A 24,156-nucleotide genomic window follows, 5' to 3' on the forward strand; every position below is an offset into this window, starting at 1 on the left:
CCATTATAATCCAGCACAACATTCTATGTGTCAACAAAATGCTGTGGGCCAAACGAGGCTTCCAGAAAATACTGCACACAGAATTACAGCCTGTTACAACAATGCCAACAAGAAGGTTAATTGCTGCTTCTGTCTCCATTCCCACTGTTACAATGGAGTTCTACCATATATATTTTTGAGAGAGAAAGATGGAGTATAGACAAAATATGAATAAAATGGAAAACTTAACTTTTCCCCAAGCTTTCAACATTTAAAAATTACTGTTTCATTATTATTATTATTTAAGGCTTTAAGTTTATCCTCCTTTCACATTAAGGATAGGGAAAGAAAATTGTCAAAACCAAAAACTAAAATTATGAGCTTGGCACTTTTGTGATTAATTTGAGAGGGTGGCTACTTTCTTACATTATATACATATGTTTATAATGACATCAAAATATTTTAGAGACTCTTCAGTGCATTTCATTTGCATTTACATACTTTTTGTTGTTTTGATATGGGTTATTTTGTTGTTTGTGACCCTCACCCTTTTGTTTGTTTTTGGTTTCCAGCATACTAACTTTAAGTTAGACTTGTTTTGTGCTCAAACTCCCTGCATCTGTGGCTACATCTGTCTTTTTAGCAAGCCCAACAATCATAGGACATGGTACAAGAGAGGACAGAGACGAAGAAGGAAAGAAAGAAAAGAAACAGAAAAGATGGGAGCAAGCAACAAACTTGAATTTACAGAGAATCTTGACAAGAAAAAAAAAAAATCTCAGTACAGACAAGTGAAAATGATGTGTCAAAATCTCTTATTTCCATATTTACATTTATAAAAGAACTATACAATAGCATCATTGTTCAAATTCCAGCTCCCATTTCCAAAGGATGCTTGGTCCAGAAGGAAAAATAATAGGGAAAGTGAATCAACAAGAGCATGGTCCCACGAAGTTCGGCCAAGGACTCATCTAGAGGGGAATGGGGGCTCTTAAGGGGCTGGGGAAGGGGCCACAGGGGGTGAGCATGGGTGAGGTTGTGTTATGTAGGCCCAGGCAGCTTCTGCGTGGTCATCTGTCATCTTCCCCTTAGGAATTCCATTGCAGGTTTTGCTGAGGATTGGCTTGCTAGCTTCTAGTAATATATGCCATGCAGTTTTTACCCTTTCAAAAATTGAATCTTCATGCCACTGGAGTTTGTCATTGGTAGTAAAAGAAAAAAAAATCATGCCAAATCATTTAGAAGATATTAAGTGCCAGCAGGCTGAGGGGGGGGGGTGATAATCATTTGCTATTTTTTAATGGTTCTTTTATTGCACTTAATGTTTTTTGTTCCTTTCTCCTTCAGTTAGGGAAAAAAAAAAAAAAAAAAAAAGGATTCCAAACAGTTCTTTTGATAACATGGTCTTTTGTCCCACTTTTATTGACAGGTTGTGGGAGGGGTTCTTTGAGATTATTTCCAAAAGGGACAGTTTTCTTTTTCCCCATCCCCATCACCCTGACTTCAGCTCTGTAGTCATTACCACCCAGTGTTCTTGCTTACAGACTTAAGAGTTCCTGCATAGTCGCGGCAAGTGTGTCACACCCAGGACCCAGTAGTGCAAGGTGGCATCATCCCATGCAGCTGATTCAGATGGGGCCTTGCTGAGTCGGATCGAACCTCCTCTTCTTGACATTTCTTCCAGAGTGCGTCAAAACAAGATGCAAGCAGAGGGGGGGAAATCCACAATATTAATCAGATGATGATAAGAGAGAGATGATGATGATGATAGCAACGCTAGTTCCAGAGCTAAGCAATCAACTCACACAGAGGCAGTAGCCCCAAATAACTTGAAACACACAAGAGCCAATGCCTTTGAATGTCACTATACCTCCCCACTAGACTATGCACTTGGGTGTAAAGCAAAAGAAACTTCAAATTGTTCATTTGCAATCACAGGCACACTCTGTGGCCCAATTTGCCCCTTATTTCAGAAGTAAATGACATTGCTCATTTACTAGATGAAAATCTTTACAGGGAGGCCTCTTCCATGTAGAGGCTCCTGGGAGAATGAGCAAAACTCTGAAAATCTTAGAGCTGTTTCCCTTCAAGCCTCCAGAGTTCTGGACCAGTGGATTTGGTCTTTGCCAAGGTGGCAAAAAAAAAAAAAGCCTTGCTCTACTAGTTATCTTCTGCCTTGGGTGTGTGAGCTCCTTCCCCACTATGGAACAAGCATTTTTCATACTAGAAAGTTCAGAAACAGAGTACACAGTTAGGTGGCACACTCAAAGGAGAATGGACACAGGCTCGGGTTAGTTAAGCAAATGCAGCAGTTTAGCTTAGTTGAAAATAAGCAAGTTACACTGCTTTGCTCACAGTGTCCAGTCTCCTAAAAAGTGATTCCTATATTTAAAAAGAGAAATGAAAAAAAAAAAAAAAAACAGCAAGACACTACAAGGCAACAACAAAAGTTGGTTGCAACCTCCCCATGGTCTGGCTTCATGTGGGGCATCAAGCAAGGGCTCATGCATTATTTTGCATACTGGCGGGTGCAATGCTGCTGCCACCAAGGAAGGCATCATGCAAAACTGGAGACCAAAGAGTCCCCAAGTTCCTCATTCTCTTGCCACTCACTCGGTGCCAGTGGATACCCTGGCAGGCCCTAAGTACCAAAAAGATGACAACAGATTCCTCCTCCCCCATGAGTAATCCAAAATAAAAACACCACCAAAGATCAAAATATGGAGAAGGCATTCTGCAAAGTTTTTATTTTTCCAAAGGACCACTTTGAAGGCAAATCTCCTCTTTCTGTTCTTAAAAATGTTTCCATTAAGACATCAAGAATGGCCAGAGGATGTGGCTCATCAGCCTAACAGACAATCCATTGCAGAGAACTCTATTTGCAACAGAACTACTTAGTTCTCTTCACCATTGCCACCCACTCTTTTAAGTCAATATTCTCAAAAGGAGACAATGCTGATCCTGCCCAGGAAAGAGGAAAAAACAAATGGGAGAGTCTCTCATAATGTATCTTCCCCTGAGCTCCTTTGCTGTGGAGCACAGGATCTGTGTCTGCTACCCAAGCTCATGTTCCCTGAAGCAGAAATTTAAGGAGCTACATTTCCCTTTGTGAGTCAGGTAGGAGAAACACAGACTGCCTGATTTGGAGAAATGACCCTAAAGGACCAGAAACCCCAACCTTGTTAGCTGTGTATTGCTAGAGCTCAGTAGAAGGGTTAAACTAATGTCTCCTCAATTAATTTGAATATAGAGGAAAAAACAAACCAAGCCAGGACTGTGCTTATAAATGACTGTACTGCGCATATCTAAATCCCTTAATTCAAATGCAGGGAATATCAGATAAACTCTCACGTCCAAGGTTGTAACTGTAGTGCGATTTGTTTTTAGAGGAGCTATAACATTCTATTTCAGCCTGGCACCCAGGCAATCTACGGTGTTGAAAGGCATGTGCTCCTTTTAAAGGTTGATTTCTGAAGCTTATTTGTACTTTTTATAGAAACAATGCTCTACACTGAGTTCCTTGGTCAGATGAAAAAATATTTTCATTGCGGAATATGAATGGGGAGATTGGATTCCAGGACCTTTTCCCTTCCACTGATGTTCCAGCAGGTCGGAGGCAAGCTGCATCACAGGGGAGGATGAGGACAGAGGGGGACAGCCTTGCAGCAAGACACTGCCAGGCCTCCTCACAGAGGAACCACAAAACCACCATGGTCCATCTTAACATTGCAAATCATCTGTCCTGCATTTTTTTATATGAAAGCAAAATTCTTTTTGGTCAATTTTAATGTGAAAGTATAATTTTCTTGGGCAGGTCATTGTTGTCTCCCCTCCCAAACGGTTTCCTCTGGTTACCCTCTCCTGAGATTCTGAGGGCAATTACTTTCTAATAACCACTAAAGTATTTCTGGGTCACTATAAAATATTAGCATGATCCATAACCTTCCAGTGATACAGTTTTTATCAATTTTTACTACTTCTGAAAATTTGGGCTTTAGTCTACAAGGTACATATTATACACATCTATTTAAAATTTACCACCCAGGTATCAACAGCAATCTTACAGCTATAGATATCTTGCAGGGTCTATGGTCATTGACTGCTATTATGTTCTTATCTTTCTCTACTTAGTCCCCTTACCCCTACCTGCCACCAAGGACTCCTCACTCAAACTTCTGCTAGACCACCTTGGACTGAATTCACATCCTCAGGGTTGAAACAGTCATGGAAATACATTGCATCTTCCTGGTCAGTCATCTGCTAAGTATGGATGATGAAGTACCTACCCTGGGAGTCCCATGCATTAAGGGAATTCAGCTCCTTATTTTGCACTGGGATATGGTCATGGAATTTAGAAAAGCAGGCATCTGGTTAACCCAGTCATAGGGAGACCAGCTAAAACTGATTCCATTTCCTAATGCTGTAAAAATCAAAATATGCTCTACTCCCACCCCCAATGAGGCACTTTATTTTTTTAATATAGTTAACAAGATATAGCCCTTTCAATTTCATTTTATAAGTGAGCATCAATAATCTTTTCTTTAGCATGTCCAACAAAATGGAACACAGGCCTAAAAGAGTCTCTTAGAGCCAAAGTCAGGCTTGGTATGAACTCATAGACCAAGTAACTGATCAGAGACAGAAAACTGCATGTGATAGTTACATGCTTAATAAAATGAACACCTTCAGTGTCAGGAGCTGCTCTGGCAAGCCAGTATGGTCTCTGTTGGTAGTGGTTTCTACAGACTAAGATATTATAAGATGGTTGAACAGCTCAGTAATAATCCTAGAATCCATGTAATTTGAGCTGTCAACAAACTGTCACTCTTACCCTCATGTTCTTTCCTACCATCACTGAGAATTTCTCTGTTCCTATCGCTATCAACCACGGTGTTGACAAATGATGTGTGCATATAAGTGATCACTTTACTGACATCTAAATTCCTATATTCAGGGTGGGGTATATGTACTTGTTTAGCATGTGTGAAGCCCTGGGTATGGTATCCCTATCCAGCACCACGAACAAAGGAAGGAAGGAAGGAAGGAAGGAAGGAAGGAAGGAAGAAAAGAAAAAGAAAAAGAAAAAAGTAATCATAAATTCTTATACCCAAATTTAGAGATTGTACATAATACCCTTGTCCAAGGTAATAAGGCCAAAGAGTCTGCACATAAGAAATTCATGCCTCATTTCTCCTAAGCTTGAGGGAAGATACTACTAAAATGATCCATCATCTACCTGACGTGTTCCAGTATCAGGCAAAAACAACAGCTTTAATTATCTAGGAGAGCAGCATGTTATTCAGCATTACGTGTCAGGAGCCTCTGTGAGTCAACGAGGACAGAGGTTAGCAATGCTCTGTGCCGCCGTTCATGACATTATTCTGTGTGGGTAGGTGATGAAGAGGAAAAGCAGTATAAGGTGAACAGAAATAATAGATATGGGGAAAGGTGGACAAATTGGTGTGCGATGTACCTATGTTCATTTTCCACAGGACTTCTCAGAGTACATTCTGAGACTGTAAACACCTGGGAACCTATAGACTTAATGATCCCTCAGCATCCTCACCTCTGGAGTCCAGAGCAGTTACCAAAATACACCCACTACCTTACTCAACATGTCAGAATGTGTAAATTAACAGTAATAACTCACGGAAGGAAGTACTTTCTTCTTTAGGGGAATTCTCCAATCTTGCTTGCAGAAGTCTTGCTTACATTAACCAAAGCTTTCAGACTCTACCGTTTTACTAAATATGTATTAATTGTAGGATCACAATAATTTTGATAAATATTCATCACTTTACACACACAAAGTACATACATTCACAAATGCAAACACTCATATACTCATGCTTTTTAACACTTATTTCAGAAGAAAAGAATTATTTTAAAAAGGCTATGTGACAGCTCACAGTATAGAGGGATTTCTCACTTATGCCTGTATACTGGAGCAAGACATGGATGGTATGACACTTTCACATCTAAATTATTTAGAGTATTTCACCTAAAGAAATGCGACATTAAGAAAAAGCAATATCGTCCTTGGGCAATTAATACATTTTCCTTTAATCTGAAAGTTTACACACTCTCAAATTCTTCAGGAGACTTTGCTAATTTCTTTGTTAGTAATACAAAACTAATTTCAGAAAAGATTCCCAGTAGGAATATATTTAGAACAATCTTCTTTACAAATTATTTTCAACATCATATTGTAAAGGAACTTCTTTTTTTGGTTTAATTTCTGCTGTGCTCAATGAAAAATTCAAAGGTTTTCAGTTCAACTAGCAAATAACTGTACTTCCAAATTATCCCTAGACTAATAGTCTACAAAACTATCCAAGTTGGGAGGAAATTTAAACATGATCATTTGGCACCAAAAGTCTTCTATTTCATGGTTAGAAATCACTGTTTCAGGCTTAAAACAAACTACACAGCTACCACTAGAATCAAAAAGTAAAATCATATAGCATCCAATAGTCCATGTGACTTTCTACAAAATTTTCCCTTAAAGTGATTTTTAGAGTCACAGGGGTTGGGAAGGGGCCTTGAGTTGCTCAGTACCCACACAGCATGTACCCACACAGCAGTCTCTACCAAGCTAGCAGCAGAGGCTGGTTCTTACTCCCTATGTGACTTAGTATCAACCCCCACCTCTTCTCCTGCTCTTCATCTCTCACAAATAGAAATCATCTGCATAGGGCCTAATCCACTTCTATACACAGTGATAAAGGCTTTTCCATTTTTCCCCAAAGAAACATGCAATTCAAGCTGTGAGCTAGGCCAGGCCACTGTTTTGAGGTCCTGCTACAGAATAGTGTGCTCTTATCTCCAAATACTAAAATGGTAAATTTGGCATTGTACATGGTTGCATGGCAACAATGAATGGTGGACCGTTTTCCAGGTCTTTGATGGTAAGGTATCTTAATGTCAAGAAGGCATATCCCTGGGCATATTTATGACAAAGGCCAGGGAGCATTATAAAATAAGAATGAACTATGATATTGCTATAATGTAGAATGATGTAAAATATTTAATAGTAGTAGAAATCAAACCCAGGGCTTTGCACATGCTAGGCAAGTGCTCTACCATTGAGCCACAACCCCAACTCTACTATGGGACACTAAGATTTAGCTAGAATTTGGCCAGCCCAAACAAAAACACATTCTTATGAGATGCTACATGAGTGACCCACCATCTGGGCAATGCCTTATTAAAGCCATGAGGAGAGATCCATATATCAGTGCCCATTTTGTGTATGTGTTTATGCAAATGTGCTGATACCAAACGATTATTTCACTGAACAAATTCAACTTCATAATATCTCTATAGAAAAGAAGTACCATTTGATACTATCTTTCCAAGTTGAAGCCACTCAAAAACTGTAGGCTTATTTGTTACATCTTGATAAGATAACAAAAAAAAAAACAGAAAATGTTGAATTTATTTAAAATTTATTTTAGTGGTTCATCTGTCATAATCAGCTTCTAATAACATTTTAGCTGGCTTAAATACATCAAATTTAGTATCCCAAATATTAATTACAAAAAAGTTCATAATTAAGACAATTATTCCATTAGTTGGAAGCGAAAGCCTCCTATATTGAATAACTGGAAGGAGGCAAAGTGGGTTTTGAATTTGGCTAATGGGTTTTATTTTCCACTTCAAGTTGTTTCAATAGATCTGGTTGAAACCTAATTTATCACAGGGAATATTTGACACGGGAGGCTTACCTACAAATCATAATAATCAAGTCACCATAGCATAAAAAGTGATTATCCAATGAATCTAAGATATAGAAACAATCAAACTAGATAAATCAGGTTTAAAAGTTTTGATCAGAATTAAGGCTTATTTGTGATTATTCACTGTGGTCTATTTTAGCAAAATCTTAGTCAAGTGATCGATATGCAATCCAAAGTAAAAGGTCACTCAGACAACACACCAGGCCTGTCAGTTATGTCAATACTCGCAGTTAATTAGAAAATACTAAGTGTCACAAAGTCATTGATTTCAAATTCCAGATGGAAACCAATTTAGCTGGTTAAGGAATTAATGAAAATATTTTTTCAACCTTGTTTTGCAAACAAGGAAGCTTTTCCAAATCTCATATAATACGTTACATGTGAAAAATAATGACTACTAGGTTACTGAGCTTGTGAAAATTTCACCAGAACATAAGCCAGTTTTATACAGATATTAATAGGGATTTGTATTGATTCATTTCCAATATGCTTCCTTGATTACCTGTGTATACAGGAAAGGATCTCAGAAGACTGGCTCTTACAGCCAATGTCTTCTACTGAAGAGCCACTTTGCTCTTAAATGAAAGCATGCAATTTTTTTTTTGAACCAGGGTTTAAACCCAGGGGCACTTAACCACTGAGCCAGCACCCCCTACCCCCAGCTTATATATATAATTTAGAAACAGGGTCTTGCTGAGTTACTTAGGGCCTGGCTAAATTGCAGAGGCTGGCTTTGAACTCTCGATCCTCCTGCCTCAACCTCCAGAACCAAGCCACTGGGATTACAGGTATGCGCTACCACGCCCAACTTCTTTCTACTTTTTAATGTTATCCCACTTGCCTGAGATGGCATTTGAGGCTCCATGTTCCTTCCCTTCTAACCCATTTCTGAGTAAAAATATTTATTCTTTACAGTTTTACTGTTAAAATCTTGTAGCAGGAACTCAAAACTTGGTTACGTAAGCAGAAAAAAAGAAGTGCCAGAGCCACCGAGAAGACGACATGCGGCGTTGCTTACTTAAATCCCCAGCCTGTGCCCCCAAGGACAATAGCTGCTACCAGGATGGCACCAGCGATGGAGCCTATTATGAGATTGGTGGCACTAGGACCTGTGACAAAGGATCATAGGAAGAAAGTCATATGAGCCGACCACTTTCATCACCACAAGGGAAAAGCAGTTCAGCGGTTTCAGGAAGTAAACACTCGGTTGTACAAGATGGCTAAACATTTAAATTGCTTTTTTTTTTTTTTAACTTAGCTTACTTGTACTTTAGATTCCACAGTGATTTATATGCCTTTAAATCTCAAGTTTCTGCACCGTTGACAAAGTTAAGTTTCATTAAATTCACCTTTCGCAGAATTTGAAGCACAGAGGCCCCATTCGCTTTCGTTGCACGTCTTGGGTCTCTTCCTTCCCCTTCCCCAATTCCATAAATCAAACAAATAAACGCGCACATAGAGAACGCGACTGCATTAGAATTAGCTCTAGCAGACTGACAAATGAGGGCACAAGAGGAAGGAAATTGATTCTACAAAAGTCGTCAGAGTGCTTTTTTATTCTGCACTTTGGAGACACTTAAAATTCAGAAGTCAGAGAGAGATTATCAATAAAGACCTGACTCTGAAGGCTTGCTCTCAAAGAAAGATATTCTTCACCATTCTTTCTGTATTAAACACCAAAATGGGGGTCCAAGGGTAAGACATAAAGGAAGCGCAAAACTCATTTGGGTAATTTTGGGTAAGTGGAAAAAGAGATTCAATTGAGACTGTCTTTTAAATTCCCACTTACGAAGAGAAATCGGAGGCTTGGAGATATTAAAAATAAAGGAAGGGAGAGGAGGAGGGAGGGAGGGAGAAGGAAAAGGAAAGGAAGATAAGAAGCTTGAAGGACAGACAACAGGAAAGAAACTAGAAGGTAGAGCTTCTACCAATTGTTGAGTAAGAAATGATACATTGCAGTAACTCTATTACTCTCCTTCACTTGACATTTCAAAATCTAAGCAGTATTAAATTTAGTACAAGAATTGCCTTAAATGTTACATCCTCTAGGATGCCAATATATGCAGGTACCGTGCCCCTAACAACAAAATACTAACCAGGGAGCCCTTTCCCAGAAGTCACAAGGCCAACCTTGTTATTTTTTCTAAAATCCTCACATCCATATACACATTCATTTCCACATAAAAAATTCTCTTTTCTGCTCACACTAGTCCCCCCAGCTGTGTACATAAATAGATAACACTTTCAGCAGCACTAAAATTGTATGCATGATGTTTTTGTCCAGAGAATAGCCAGTGCTTGTGGACACGAGCAGGCAGGTGCACGACAGTTGCGTGGAGTCCCAAGGGTGCGGGTCTCTTCAGGTCCCTGGGCTTTACTGTGGTTCTACAGAACATGAATCTCAATGGCTTTTAGAGACATGTCAATAATAATAAATAACAAAACTGAGAGCAATAAAAGCAGTTTTGCTGCCATATAATGAGCACTTACAATGTGCCAGGTGCAAATCAGAACATCTGACATATCGTCTCATTTGATCCTCCACATCACATATGAGGTAGGAACTATGACTATCCCTGTTCAATAGAGAAGGGAACAGAAGCTTCTAGAAGTTAGTAAGTGATGAAGGCAAGATCTGAACACAGATCTGACTCTAAAACTTATGCACTAAATCAAGGGTCAGTGAACTAGAGTTCACAGTCCGAATCTAACCTACGATCTGTTTTTCCAAAGACATTTTATTGGAACACAGCCATGCTTATTAATTTACACATTGTTATCTTTTGCCATGGCTCTTGTTTTGCTAAGACAGCAATGTTGAAAAATTGCAACAGATATCCTGTACCCCTGCAAGCTGAAACTACTTACTATCTGGGCCTTTATAGAAAGTTTGCTAATTCTTGTTCTGATGGAATTTTATTCCATTTACATATATTTCCTCCCAGATTTCAGGAAGGAATCAAAATTTGGAACAAGCACTTAAAAAAATTCACGTTTCCAAGTACACACTCAAAACGGCAGATAACTTGCATTTTGCTAACTTAGAAAACACAGGTGGGCATCAAACAATACATAATCCTAGAGAAATGATCTCTTGATCTCTGATTTACAATTCTAAACTGAGCAGACATGTTTAGGAAACTAAACCTGTGCAAGGAATCCTAAGTGACTAAATGAAAAAGACACTATTATTTAAGGTAGAAAGTTTTAAAACAATCTATATTGTACTATGTGAATTTTATTTTGTAAATGCTATATTTACTTGGTATCAGGTCAAAATTTGGAATATGAAGGGGAAAAGTCAGAAAACTGCAAAAACAGTTCATGAAACAATAACAGACCAATTTTTATACACTTATACACACTTACCTGTCACAACCAGAAATAGCAACACTGGAAAGAATGGATGATAGAAACAAACTGGGAACAAGACTGTGTTTACTACAAAGGCCATTTTGATTCTGCCCATCTCTAAGACTCAAGGGAAGAATTATTAAAATCCATCCCTTCAATTAGTATATTTCAGGATGACAAAATTATGACCAATAAATAATGTAAAAAAAAAATCCACATTTGGGATGATTTTTAGAAAACTACCTTTCTTCACAGAGGTCTCTCATATAAACGTATCTATAGAACTGCTCTTGGAAAGGAATGTCACTGGGATGTATAATCCAGTCAACGGATCCAAGGTGAAATTTTACAGGGCAAAGTTCTTAAATATTTTTACCTCTGTTGCATACTTTATTTTCTGACAAGTAAGGAGAAACAAAAATCTCTTTTCCAGTAGTTCAACTTCTCCTGGCCTAACTAGCTTCACAGTCTATACTGCTGGAAGATGAGCTAAGATCCCATATAGAGGAGAATTCTTGTCACCTTCCACAAAGTGTGAACCTGGGGACCTGCTCTCCTCTTAATGGTATTTCAGTTCTTGGATTTCCCAACTTTCATAAAAGAACATCCAGGTGTCACCAACTAAGGGGACTAAGGTAGACAGAGGCTGAAATCATCAACATGCCTGTGTTTTGGGCTGGTTGGGTAAAGGGTATCTGGTGATTCCTTAAGACACTAGTAATTTCTTCTTGAGTCACTGTGAAGTGTTACCACAGTAAAAAATAAAAATTTTAAAAAAAGTGTGACTGGCTACTTCTGCTATTTGTAAAGGCTCTCTCTGTAACTACACACAGAGAAAAGAATCCCAACGATCTTTTAGTCTACAGATTAACAATCTCATTTGGTAGTATTACATGGAGAATTGACAGCTATTCTGAGGATATGGATCAAGTGCAGGACAACTTAAATAAAGACACCAGGAGAACTGTGCTTCTGAGAGCTTAATGGGCAAGTGGCACACAACACATTTATTTATACACTGAATACTTTAAACACAAACCCACTAGATGAATTGCAGCTTTTCACTTAAGGTGGTGCAGGTTTGGATTAAATATCTTTTGATTCTTAATATTCCTTGCTCCCAAATATTTATGTGAACTTCACATTTGAATTTTTAACCTATTTTTATAATAAAGAAATAAAAGCAGTCGTCAAAATATCGTCTTTAAAAAACATTGCACTGAAAACTCCTATATCATTCTAAATAAATGGAGAAAACATTCAGTGATCATCATTCTTATTATCTATAAAAAATGCTCGTGGATAATTCCTACTTGTATAGGTGGCTTCATTTGATTGGTGAGGATTAAATTTATGACAGCAATCCGAAGAAAACATTAGTGTGAGAGCATTTTTGCCAATAAATAATGATAAAAAAAAATGTTAAGGCTTGTATTTGAAAATTACTTTTATAAGTGGAGGAGCAATGGAAGTTTTGGATTAGTGCATTAATTGTAAAAATATAAGCACCCCCAAGGTTGTTTTATGCCCCACATTGTTCCAGACAGGAGAAGGTTCTACATTGCACGAGAAAGATCACAAGACACCAACACATCCAAATCATACCACAAGTTGTACCACCACAGGAAACACAGCCAGCAAGACACAGGTGGAGAAGTCAGGCACCACGCATCACCCCGCACACCAGGCACCGAACAGAAACACTCTGAAATGCACAAGGATGCTTACTCTATTCCCCACCCTGTGCCTCCAAAAATCACCCCCAGGGCCAGAATGGTGCCGGCCACGGCCCCTATGAGCCTGCTTGTGGCCATGTTCACTGTGTGGAGGGAAAATGGACATTTTTTAACAGAAAAATACACACTGATTTCACTCACATACAAAATAATCTATTCAGGAAATACTTTGAAAGTAAGTTAAATCTGGATGTCTTTGTTTGAAGGTTTGAAATTAAGATTGATATCTACGTTGAAAATATTTAAGGATAATTTTGAATTTACCTTCAAATTCTACATACCCTACTTTAAAACATAATCTCTCATAAATACTTTAAAACAAACAGTCCACTTTGAGTTCCAGTTCCTATTAGGTGCAAGGTAAAACTCAAATGTAATTTAAGTTATATAAGGGCAAATCTGTATTTATTAAAAAAGTAGTTATTAATACATATTGTCATAAGTTCTCAAACTGAAAGTATGCCCAACATCTTTTCAAAATTCAGAATATATAACTCAATTTTGCGAAAATCCTTAGAAATTTAAAACAGAGTCGTTTTTACATTAAGCACTTTTTACCTGGGAAGTTATAGAAAGGTATATTTCAAAGAGCTTTGCAAAGTTTGAATTGCTGTCTTAGAATATGGACATTTAGGTTTTTGTTTATAAACTCCAGTGTATGACCATGCACTGAGAGAACATTAAGGTCTCTGGGAAACTTCACTAGCTGTGGCAGATCACCAAGCTAGCCAATGCTGACAGAGCAGAAACTCAACACCTGTGCATCACCACATCTGTGCCCATCGGTGAGATGAAATCTGGGGTAGAAGTAGGAAGGTGGATTATTTAGGGTATTTTGTGTGTGTGTGTGTGTGTGTGTATGAACTTATAAGTGTATGGGTGCATTTACACTCATGTTTCTATGTAAATCAAAAGGACTGGCTTCCACTGACCTTGCCAATGAAAACAGAGATCAGCTTCCACAAAGCTGCACTTCACAGAGACTGTGTGCTATGAGAAACAGTGAAATGAAACAAAGAACCAAGACTCAAAGTCATAATTTTTTAAGGCTCCATATTGAGCTGATTGACCTTTTCAGTAAATGTTCTCCCAAAGGAAGAGCAAGAACCTCACTTCTCTAACCCTGTGGACCAACTGCACGATTACTTCACTTTATCACAGGGTAAATAATAGCAATGAGCTAGTCTAGTGTTTTTCACTACACACTACCCAAGTTCTTAAAAAACAAAAAAAAAGATGGCGTCACAACAGAAAACAGTCTACTCAGCGCTGAAGGGAGTGGAAGAAGACCATCTCATAAGGTGTTGGTAATGTTTTTTCAAATGTGATGATACATTGTAATCCAAAATAACCTCAACCACAGCTCAGACTTTCAAATTATGGAGGCAAATACTGGAATGGAAAGGTATCCCAAATATAAAGCTTCATTTTTTAAAGCCCCTTAAAAAATCACTGCTTTCAGGATACTAACTTAACTAAAGCCCATAATTTTATAACTTTTTTTTTTGGGGGGGCGAGGGGGAGGCCTTAGGTTTTAAGCTCTGGCTGTCAGAGCTGAAATACAGGAAACAGTCTTATTATCTCTTTAATTTTTATATAAGTCATATCAGATAAATTATATGGAAAACACTGCCCCATAAAATGTGATGCTAAGTGAATATTTGTTAATTTTTAAAATTTATAGTAAGATGAAAAATGAATAAAAATAGCAACTTTGAAAAGCCTTTTGTATTTGGTGTGGAATAATTTATCACTGTAGAAACAACAGAATTAGGCAGCCCATCCTGCCAGTGTTAGAAACCCAACCATGGGAACAAGAAATTTCCAGAGGCTTCGAATGTGTATTCCAGATAAAAGGATAGAGTCCATAATCTCCCTTGAGAAAGCATAATCAACCTCAAAGGCTTAACTAATAAGTACTCTTAACACAAGACAAGATAAAAGAAAGTGGGGAGAAAGCTTTTCCAGAACTTTCCTCTACCCCCCTTCTCCTTCCCTCCTGCTCCTTTTAGTTCTGCTGTGCTGATGAGGCCTGTGAAGATCATCAGACTCTGTCATTCGGAGCCATGAGGTAACTGATTGGCCCACAGATGGGTGGATTTTTCCAGGGATCATGTTTAAAAATGAAGGTTGCTGCAGCTGCTTTTCACAACTACAAAGAATTTATCTCCTCCTTGAAATTTTTTCCTTTTTCTTGGGCCTATAACACAGCTGTATTTCTATGTTGGTTTATTTATTATCTAACTGCATTTGTTCACTCACTCATTCACTCGTTACCTACTCAAAGCCTCTTTTTTCTCCTAGGCATGACACTGTGCACATGACCAGTTTCCTTTTTTACCCACTCACCCTACCAAACCTGAACCGGGAGCTTCCAGCAAACACAGTCTTCATATTACAAGCTTATTTGCTCCCTGAGGGTTGAACCCACTTACCTGTCACTCTCACATGTTTGTGAGTCCTGTTTATTACCTACCAGTATGTTTTCATGTTATTTCTGGGGTTTGTTGGTTTTATTAATTTTAGTCTTAGTTCCTTACTCTCTCAGTTCACTTGGGCCAAAAGGCAGAATTTCTGATAAGTGTATTTTGATATTAAGAATCAAACTAAAATTCTCCTTTTTAAGATTATTTTATATGTAGAATTCCTCTGCAAAGCATGCTTCAGACATTTAGAAATTGTGCTTGTTTGAAACCGAGTGGATGTTTTCTTTTAGAGAGTTTCTGAAACAGGAAGGTATACCATTTCACCAAGTGATTCCAATGACTCAAAAGGGGCTAAAATACTGCAATCTGTGTACTTCAAAGGCAGGAAGCAAAAAATGTACTCATCGGTACTCTGTGGACCAAAGTTCTTTCTGCAGAGATTTGTTACTTCACTAAAATTTAGGCTGAGAAGTAAATAGCAAATAAACTCTTCATACTTCACAGTATAATATTTCTGTTACATATTCCATCTTGCTTAAAATTTCAATGTAAGACATTCAATCAAATTTTCTTATTCTTTTCTATGAATTAAAAAATAAAGTTCATTTTTTGACATATTGGAACAAGTGCCTGATAGAATACCAAATAAACATTTCATTAAGAATACTATTCCAACTTATGTTGTCAATGAAAATATGGAGTTTTTATGAACTCAAAATGAACTCATAATTACTAAAATATTTTATTAAAGTTTGGCAAATCCTTAAGTTATTGGTGAGGTTATGGTTAATGAGAAAAATACTTAGGTGACATATAATTATACATGAGCATAAATATATATGATAGTGATAACGTCTGCAATCTCATGATCTGAACTATAAAATCAAAGATTTGTATCCACACAAAGAAAGTCATCAAAAGGGCATATGCAAAAGGTAAATGGAAACACTAAATAACACTCCTCAAGGTATTATTAACATTTAGTAACCACTGTTTTCAAAAATTGAATTCTAACAATATGATACTGCCTTTCTCCTCTAATTTCATAATAAGCATCACTGGAAAATAATGGCTCAGCTAATAAGCTTAATTGTTGCTTGGTTATTGTTTTGCCCTTTCTATTTATTATTGTGCTCAAAGAATGAACAGAATAACTTAATACTGTGCTTTAAATGAGGCAGTCCGGAATAACAGAAAAAGTGTTGGACTCAAGCTCAGGTGATCACATTTTATTTTTGGCTCTACCATTAATGAGCTGTTAACCCTGATAATTAAATTAGTTTTCTCATTTGTAGGACGATAAGACTGGAATGAATTGCCTCTAAGGTTCTTTCTAATTTGATGACGATAGTAGTATTGATTAAGCCCAAGCTTCTTAGTGACAATCTTTGCCCATAAATGTCACTGAAAGTATTTTATATGTGCCAGTTTCTTCTCTTCCCTCTTAGAATGGTGATAACAGATGATTATCAAAGGATAAAAGTCCTCCTGTATAACATAATAAGCATTGTGCAGAAGTGTCTACAAATTGATAGAAATTAAATTAAATTACACTGTCCTTACAGCAAGTGGAAATTTTTTTAAAAGAGTTCAAATGTATTCTATCCTTGTAGGAAAAAATAATAATAATTTCCTTCAGGGATTTCAGTAGAAACAAGTTGAGAGAGGAGTTTTTGTAAATGGAATAAATGTCTGCATAGGAAAAAATGAAGTGACCTTTGCAATAGAAAATCTTTTTTGAAAATACTTAACTCAGCAAACTGCGGATGTGGTTCGGTGGTGGAGTGCTTTATGTGTGAGGCCCTAGGTGTTCCATCCTTAGCACCACACACGTACATACACACAAAGAAAAGAAAAATCCTTCCTCACGTGGTTCGTTTGAGAGGTTGGCTAGCATGCTTTAAACTGTGGGTCTACTGTAGACAACTTTAACAAGTACAATGACTATGATGGCAGTGCTTTCGTGCATACTTTGAATCCCTACCCAGATGCAGAAGTTGAATTTCTCATTCTTCCAAGAACTTATAATTAAAAAGGAAGAAATATTTCAAACACATTGGTTCATTTCTGACATTGTGAAAAACAATGGAAAGAGAGCCATGGAATCTGCTTATTTTTGCTAATTTGATCTTGATCTACAGGGATGTAGTTGGGTACAATTCATCTTTTTTTGCCCAAATTTCATCATAAAAAGGCAATTATTTTCATTTAGCTTCTTGAATTTTCCATATCAAACAAGACCATTAAAATTAAATAAAACTAAATATTTGTAATACCTTCTCACTGCATTTTTATGAATGACTATAGCTATCCAGATCACTGCACATGCTGTGCATTTGGGGAAGACCCAAACACAGTGCTCAGTACAGCAAGTGCCAGCAAGATACAGTGTGAAGCTATGGAGAAAAACTTGGCACCCCAAATGCTGCAGAACCTATAGTTGAGAAAGTACAGATTTAATCAATATCATAGTTTCACTACCTATTACTCTTTGGCAAGCCAATACAACAAATACATACGGATAAAGTGAAAATCAGCACCAACATGCTGCATTTTCCATTTCTTTTACATTATCCCCAAAAAAGGGATGAAATATTTATGAATGCCTACTATGTGCCAAAAATGTACTCTTTTAAACAGTAGAGACTTGATAAATATCTGCTAAATGAACAAAAATAAAAGTAAGATGTATAGTTTCTCTCTTAGCATCTTCTTTTAACAAGAATATCCAGGATAAAGTTATAAATCTATAACAAAGTTTTAAAAAGTTTGGTTTCTGTTAGCATTTTACTACTACATTAATAGGTTTTTCTATACAGGACGAGAAGGTATAAATAGCCAATACTGGGGCTGGGGTTGTGGCTCAGCGGTAGAGCATTCATCTAGCACGTGCAAGGGTTCCATCCTCAGCACCACATATAAACAAATAAAATAAAGGTAGAAAAAATGGTTTTAAAATAAATAAATAAATAAATAGCCAATACTGATGACACTATTATTTAGTTGTGTACTAAAATTGTTCGATTTTTCCAGAAATCTAAAAATGTACAAAAATAACTGATCTTCATTTACACTAATGACTTATTTTCAATTTAATCAAAATTGTTAGAGATTCATAAGGATTCTAACAATATTGGCACCAATGGGTAAATTTTTACTCCAATGGCTCATTGTCTTCATTAGAATAAAAAAAGGAAAATAGGCAACAGAAAAGAAATATGACAGAATGCTTATGTTGATTACCTATGAGTTGTGGAATGAAGACTGGTTTTTATCGTCTTTTTGATCCTTTCTTTATTTTTGACAACAGACATGTATTTGTTACATATTGTCTATTGGAGAAAATTTTTATAACAACCATCTATCATTTGAATGATCAAAACAGTTATTTTTTTAAAAGATAGTATAGAATATCACCACATTAAGAGAATAAAAAACAAGAGGCAGCTGTGAATTTTCTCTTCTCTGGAATACACCTGTTTGCTCTTTAACTCAAATTTAGCTTTGCTAGGGATGGGTGGGCAAAGGAATAGGGAATAGAACCAGATAATTAATAATCCCCTACTCTGCCTAAAGAAAAGCAATCCAAGTAAGTTTAGCTCTGCTTTTTTGTTCAGATTTCTTTATGCCTCACTTGAGGATATGCATCTAGATCTTTTTAAAAATCACAGACATGCTATGGAGAGAAAATTTGGAGAGAATGAACCTCTGCTTCTCTTGTCAGAGCTTAAATCTCTAAATCTAACTTCTGAAGGTGGATCCAAGAATGTTTTGTTCTAGTTTTAAAGTAACAAAAGACAAAATGTGAAAATGGGATAGTTTCACTTTTAGAAATGGAAAAAGAATAGAAATAGACTGTGAGGGTGTGATAATGATTCTTATAGAATTTTAATATCAAGGGCATATTAAGCAAATGCATGAGATGTGTTTTAACACACCCACTATTACAGAACAATTCACATGCATCCAAACTAGCTTAAATCTCTTTAGGAACTGCAGACTACAGAGCTTCATCTGCTTTTGGAGTCATATTTTTCCATATAGACTACACTGAAGTTCAGAGAGTTTAAATGAATTTTCATCCAAAATGGAGATGATCAACATCATATTATTCCTATGTGTATTTAGCTACTTGTAGGAGAAAGCAAGGCTATTATTTATAAAATACCGCCAGGAGTACCATGAAAAAGAAGCTGATGTACAATGTCATCTCTGTATGTTAAAATTGATTCTAGTAGTTAATTTTTTCTCAGGTATGATGCTATGGATGCTGTAGTAAACCAGTTGTGACTGAAGGTTTTTCTAGATCTTTTAGAATTGAATGGGAAGAATAATGAGAAAATGATTACCATGTTCACGACAACACAGACTACATTTTAAGAATATGTAATGGAAGAGAGCATGAGTCTCAGGTCAGGCAATTGGTTCCTGATTGCAGCTCAGTCTCTTGTTGCCTGGGAAACTATATGTCACCTGACCTCAGGAGCTGGGCATCCTCAACTGCAAAATCAGAGGGTGGTTCTGAGCAGCCATGGAGACTCCTAACTCTAAAATTCTAATTTTTTTCTTCTTAGGGACTGACTAAAACAAAGGTTCAGATCCTTTGCCTCTTCTTTTAAGAATTAAAGCTGTATTAAAAAATTTAACTCCTTCAAAAACTTGAGTTTAAAAAAAGCATGGAATGCCATAACATCCCCCTAGAGGGATTCAAATACTGAGGAAAGATCAGAGTCTCATGTCAGCCCCAAAGACTTTCTCTATTAGAAAACTGGCATAGCTTAGAAAAACTATAAAATAATTTAGCATTTGTGATCATGGAAAAAGGATGAGGTTTAAGGGAGAGAAAGGAAACTGGGTTAGAGAACATTGGTATACTTCTTCCTAATGCTGTTCTAGGCTAAGAGGTAATTCAAACACATTTTTACAAATATGATATACACAGGATGCTTAATTCTGCAGTAAAAATGACATACATTTTAATAACAAAAAGAGATGTTCTTATGTGTCTCCTTTCAAATCCATGAGAGTGTTGTGCTGGTGCATTGGAAGAGTGAGAATGAATGAAGTTAGGAAAAGAATAGAAACTGAAATCACACAAACCCTTGGGTCCTTCATCCGTGGGTGGGTGAGGATTTCTAACTGGATCTCGTATACTGCAGTCTGTTCCTGCCCAGGTGAAATTACAGATGCAGGTGGCTTCATTACTACACACCTGTAAAAACAAAACAACAGAGATGGAGCATTTTCACTGTGCTTCATGGAGTGGTGATAAATGTGAAAGAGACATAGGCAGGAAGAAAGCTTAAAAAATCATTTGGAGCCAGGCATGGTGGTGCCTGCTGTAATCCCAGTGGTTTAGGAAGCTAAGGTAGAAGGATCACAAGTTCAAGGTCAGCCTCAGCAACTTAATGAGGCCCTAAACAACTTAATGAGACCCTCTCTTAAAATAAAAAGGGCTGGAGATATAGCTCAGTGGTGAAGCACCTCTGGGTTCCATCTCCAGTACCAAAAAATTCATTGGAAATATTTTTTTTTTAAGTTTTCCACACCTTGAGATGGAGATGAGGGAAAACAATGTGTAGATCAAATCATTGAATATATTTTCTGTTTATTATATAAAAATAAAGACTAAGAAGAAGAAAGCCTTAAGTTTGTACTATTCATGATGATATTATTTAAGTATATAAATTTGTACATTAATGTCTACAAGGTAGTTTTTTCACACATACTTGTTTCTAGGAACATATAAGAAAAACACATGCTTAATTCAGTAAATTAATAGGTAGTGGGCTTAAGAGAAACTGCCCAATATTAAAGACAGTGGCACTGTCTGACATAAAACTCCAAGAGACACAAATGACTAATGTCCAACACAAACTCAGTGGTGGCACTTTCCTGCCAAACAAGCACCTTTCTCAGCCAGCCAGGCTGAAAAACTGGGAGGGACTTCATCTCCCATCTCTTTCTCTGGGGACCAAACAGCTAGTTGGAATGAACTTGCAATTTAGATGAAATAAATAACCATCTGCAAACTAGAGACAAGGGTATTGAAACCCTTACCTCCCTATGAAATACATTCAGAGGCAGAGTATTAGAGATGATAAAATCAAACTTAGAAGTATTTGAATCTGAACTGTTATAATACTGATTATGATTAATAATGCTGAATTTGACCTTTTTTAAAAACAAGAGGAAAAGGTAAGAGGGTATGAGGAAAGAAATTCAAGCCTTTTTAAGCATTAAGTTTTATGTTCTTAGAGCAGTAACTGAAATACCTGATAAGTCTGGCCATTGACTTTATTTTAACATAGCAATTACTGAACACGTACCATGTGCCAAGTACTTGTGCCCAACACTTTATGTAAAACATCTTATTTACACCATTCCAGCACCCTAAGCGCCAAGAGAGTAACTTGTCCAACATTACCAAAATACCAAAAAGCAGAGCTAGGATTCAAACCCATGATTCATTTGAGCCCCCAAATCCAAGTTTTCAAATCACTGGACTATACTATATCCCATGAGTCTTTCCTCCAACAAAATCTCAATCTCAAGATCACTGGACACAAGTTTTGTGGGCCTTTCCACCTTGTTCTGTTCCAGATCACCTGCCTTTCAATTTTGAATTAATTTTACATTCATTTTAGTACCTCCCTTTTTAAATTATTGCCCTCAGTTTTTTTCACAGCCCCTTTTTTTCCATTTCTGAAGTCTGAATCAATTTTTTTTTGGGGGGGAGGGGGGTAGAAGGAAATACTTGGGATGAAACTCAGGAACACTCGACCACCAAGCCACATCTCCAGCCCTATTTTGTATTTTATTTAGAGACAAGGTCTCACTGAGTTCTTTAGTGCCTTGCTTTTTGCTGAGGTTGGCTTTGAACTTGCGATCCTCCTGCCTCAGCCTCCTTAGCAGCTGGGATTGCAGGTGTGTACCACTATTCCCGACCCTGTGTCAATTTTGAAATGCCTTCCTTTTGATAAGCCCAATTTAAATAATAGTTAATTTTGTGTTTTGGGATCCAGCTTAGATTTACCAATAAAGGCAACTTGCCCAAACACTTTGTTCACAGAATTAAAGACACATGTGGTTGTGAATAGGGATAGCATTTTCTCTTTGGTTGACAACTGTCCATGTATAACTGTGTATAACTTTAAACCTGCAAATATCATCTTTGATTCAACCTCTAGCCTAGTGTGAACTGGCACCTAGATACTCAGTTTGTGCAAATTGAGTTCATGACAGTGAATTACCACAATGGTTTAAGTTGTTTTGAATTATACAAAATAGTCACATGCGATCCATAGTTTCTGTGGAACCCACGCCAATTTTCTTCCACCTTTTTAGCTGTTGTAATGATGAATTTTATGTGCCAACTTCACTGGACTAAGAGATGTCTGATACATTATTTCTGGATGTATATGTGAAACTGTTTCTAGGTGAGAGTACCACTTGAATTAGTTGACTACCCAACCTGAGTGGGCATTACCCAATCCATTCAGGGCTTGAACACAGCAAAAAGGAGGAGGAAGGGGGGTTCACACATACACACCTTTTTTTTTTCCTGCTTAACTACTTGAATGCGGACATCTTCTCTAGTCCTAGGACCAGCAGCTCTTCTAGTTCTTATGCCTTTGAACTCAAGACAATTATAACACTGAGTCTCCATCTTATTGACAGCAAATTTGGGGATGTCTGAGCCTCCATTACCACATGAGCTAATTGCTCATAATATACCCAGATACATACATACATACACATATGCATACATATATCTATCTTCTACTGGTTCTGTTTCTCTGCAGAATACTCATCTGGATATCAGATAATATCTTGGGGATGTGGTGAATATAAATAGCCAGAGATAGGAAAAAAGAGCAATAATAAAATCAAATTAATACGTGGCACATTCTTAGCAGGTAAGGGGACTAAGAAAATAGTCATAATCCATGCCTAGATGTTGGCAATAATCACCTAGGAGGATGGCTAAACCGGAAGTCCAGCCATTATGCACCCTGAGGGGACCAGACAATGGAGGTTCGAGCTGGAACATGGATGCTTACTTACCCCATGGCCTGAACAGACTTTACCCTTGGAATCAAGTGGGCAACTGCTCATATTTAGGGCTTGAATCTGTAGGCACTTCCGATCTAAACACATCATGGATGGGCCGCATGGTGTTCCATCTTCTACATAGCCCACGTCTGTATCATCATCTAAAACTACATGAGCACCACTAAGAAGAAAAAAAGATCCACACAATCGTTAGCGGCATACTTAGAAATACAGGGTCAGCATGAACTGAAGAGGGTGTCTATGAACAGAGGTTCCTCTTAGTATTTTCCCAATCTTCTCTTTCCTTTTTCCCCTTTCCAGTCCCCCTAATAAAAGAGCATGAAAAAACAAAAACAAAAACCCTCCCTTTCATTATCATTATTACACTTCCCATCATCAGGAAAACCATCATTCACATTATGTACATTCTGAATCTTCACTTGTTTCCCTCACCCAATATTAAGATGAGGGGAGAGGCCTTCGTGTAAGAACAAAAGAAGCAAATATGTCAGGAGTTCTCTGAGGCTTTCAGATGTGGTAGGGGAGGGAAAAAAAAAAGCAGACGTTGAGCAAAAAGAGCCATGAAAGTATTCTGAAAATTATTATTATTACTTTAGAGGAAGGACTTGATGATTCATAATTGAAAAAATAAACCAGTGCTTTTCTATTGATATTTACTTCCAAAATTTCAAAGTTAGGGACAACATGAATTTAAATGATAATGCTATAATTACTAACAGAGTATCTTGCTGAGTATTTTACAAAGATGCTGATTTAGAATGTAACAATGTAATTTAACAAGGCTGTTACAGACATATAAAAACATACACAAAGAAAACTTGTGTGCCTCAAAGTAACAAGCAAGGG

The 24,156-nt window shown here is 37.2% G+C and overlaps 1 protein-coding gene across 1 annotated transcript in view; it reads right to left on the reverse strand.

The window, feature by feature from the left end:
• Positions 1 to 1,348: 1,348 nt before the first annotated feature.
• Adam23 (ADAM metallopeptidase domain 23) overlaps positions 1,349 to 24,156 on the reverse strand; it is a 164,187-nt gene continuing 141,379 nt past the window's right edge. The window contains exons 23-26 of the mRNA XM_027941896.2: positions 23,302 to 23,470; positions 20,335 to 20,446; positions 8,737 to 8,827; positions 1,349 to 1,656 (exon numbers count right to left, since the gene is read on the reverse strand). Coding sequence (XP_027797697.1) covers positions 1,608 to 1,656; positions 8,737 to 8,827; positions 20,335 to 20,446; positions 23,302 to 23,470 — 421 coding nt within the window. The 3' untranslated portion in view covers positions 1,349 to 1,607. The remainder of the gene's footprint in view (positions 1,657 to 8,736; positions 8,828 to 20,334; positions 20,447 to 23,301; positions 23,471 to 24,156) is intronic.

The sequence above is a fragment of the Marmota flaviventris genome, chromosome 11 (assembly GCF_047511675.1).
Source record: "Marmota flaviventris isolate mMarFla1 chromosome 11, mMarFla1.hap1, whole genome shotgun sequence".
Classification (NCBI taxonomy): Eukaryota; Metazoa; Chordata; class Mammalia; order Rodentia; family Sciuridae; genus Marmota; species Marmota flaviventris.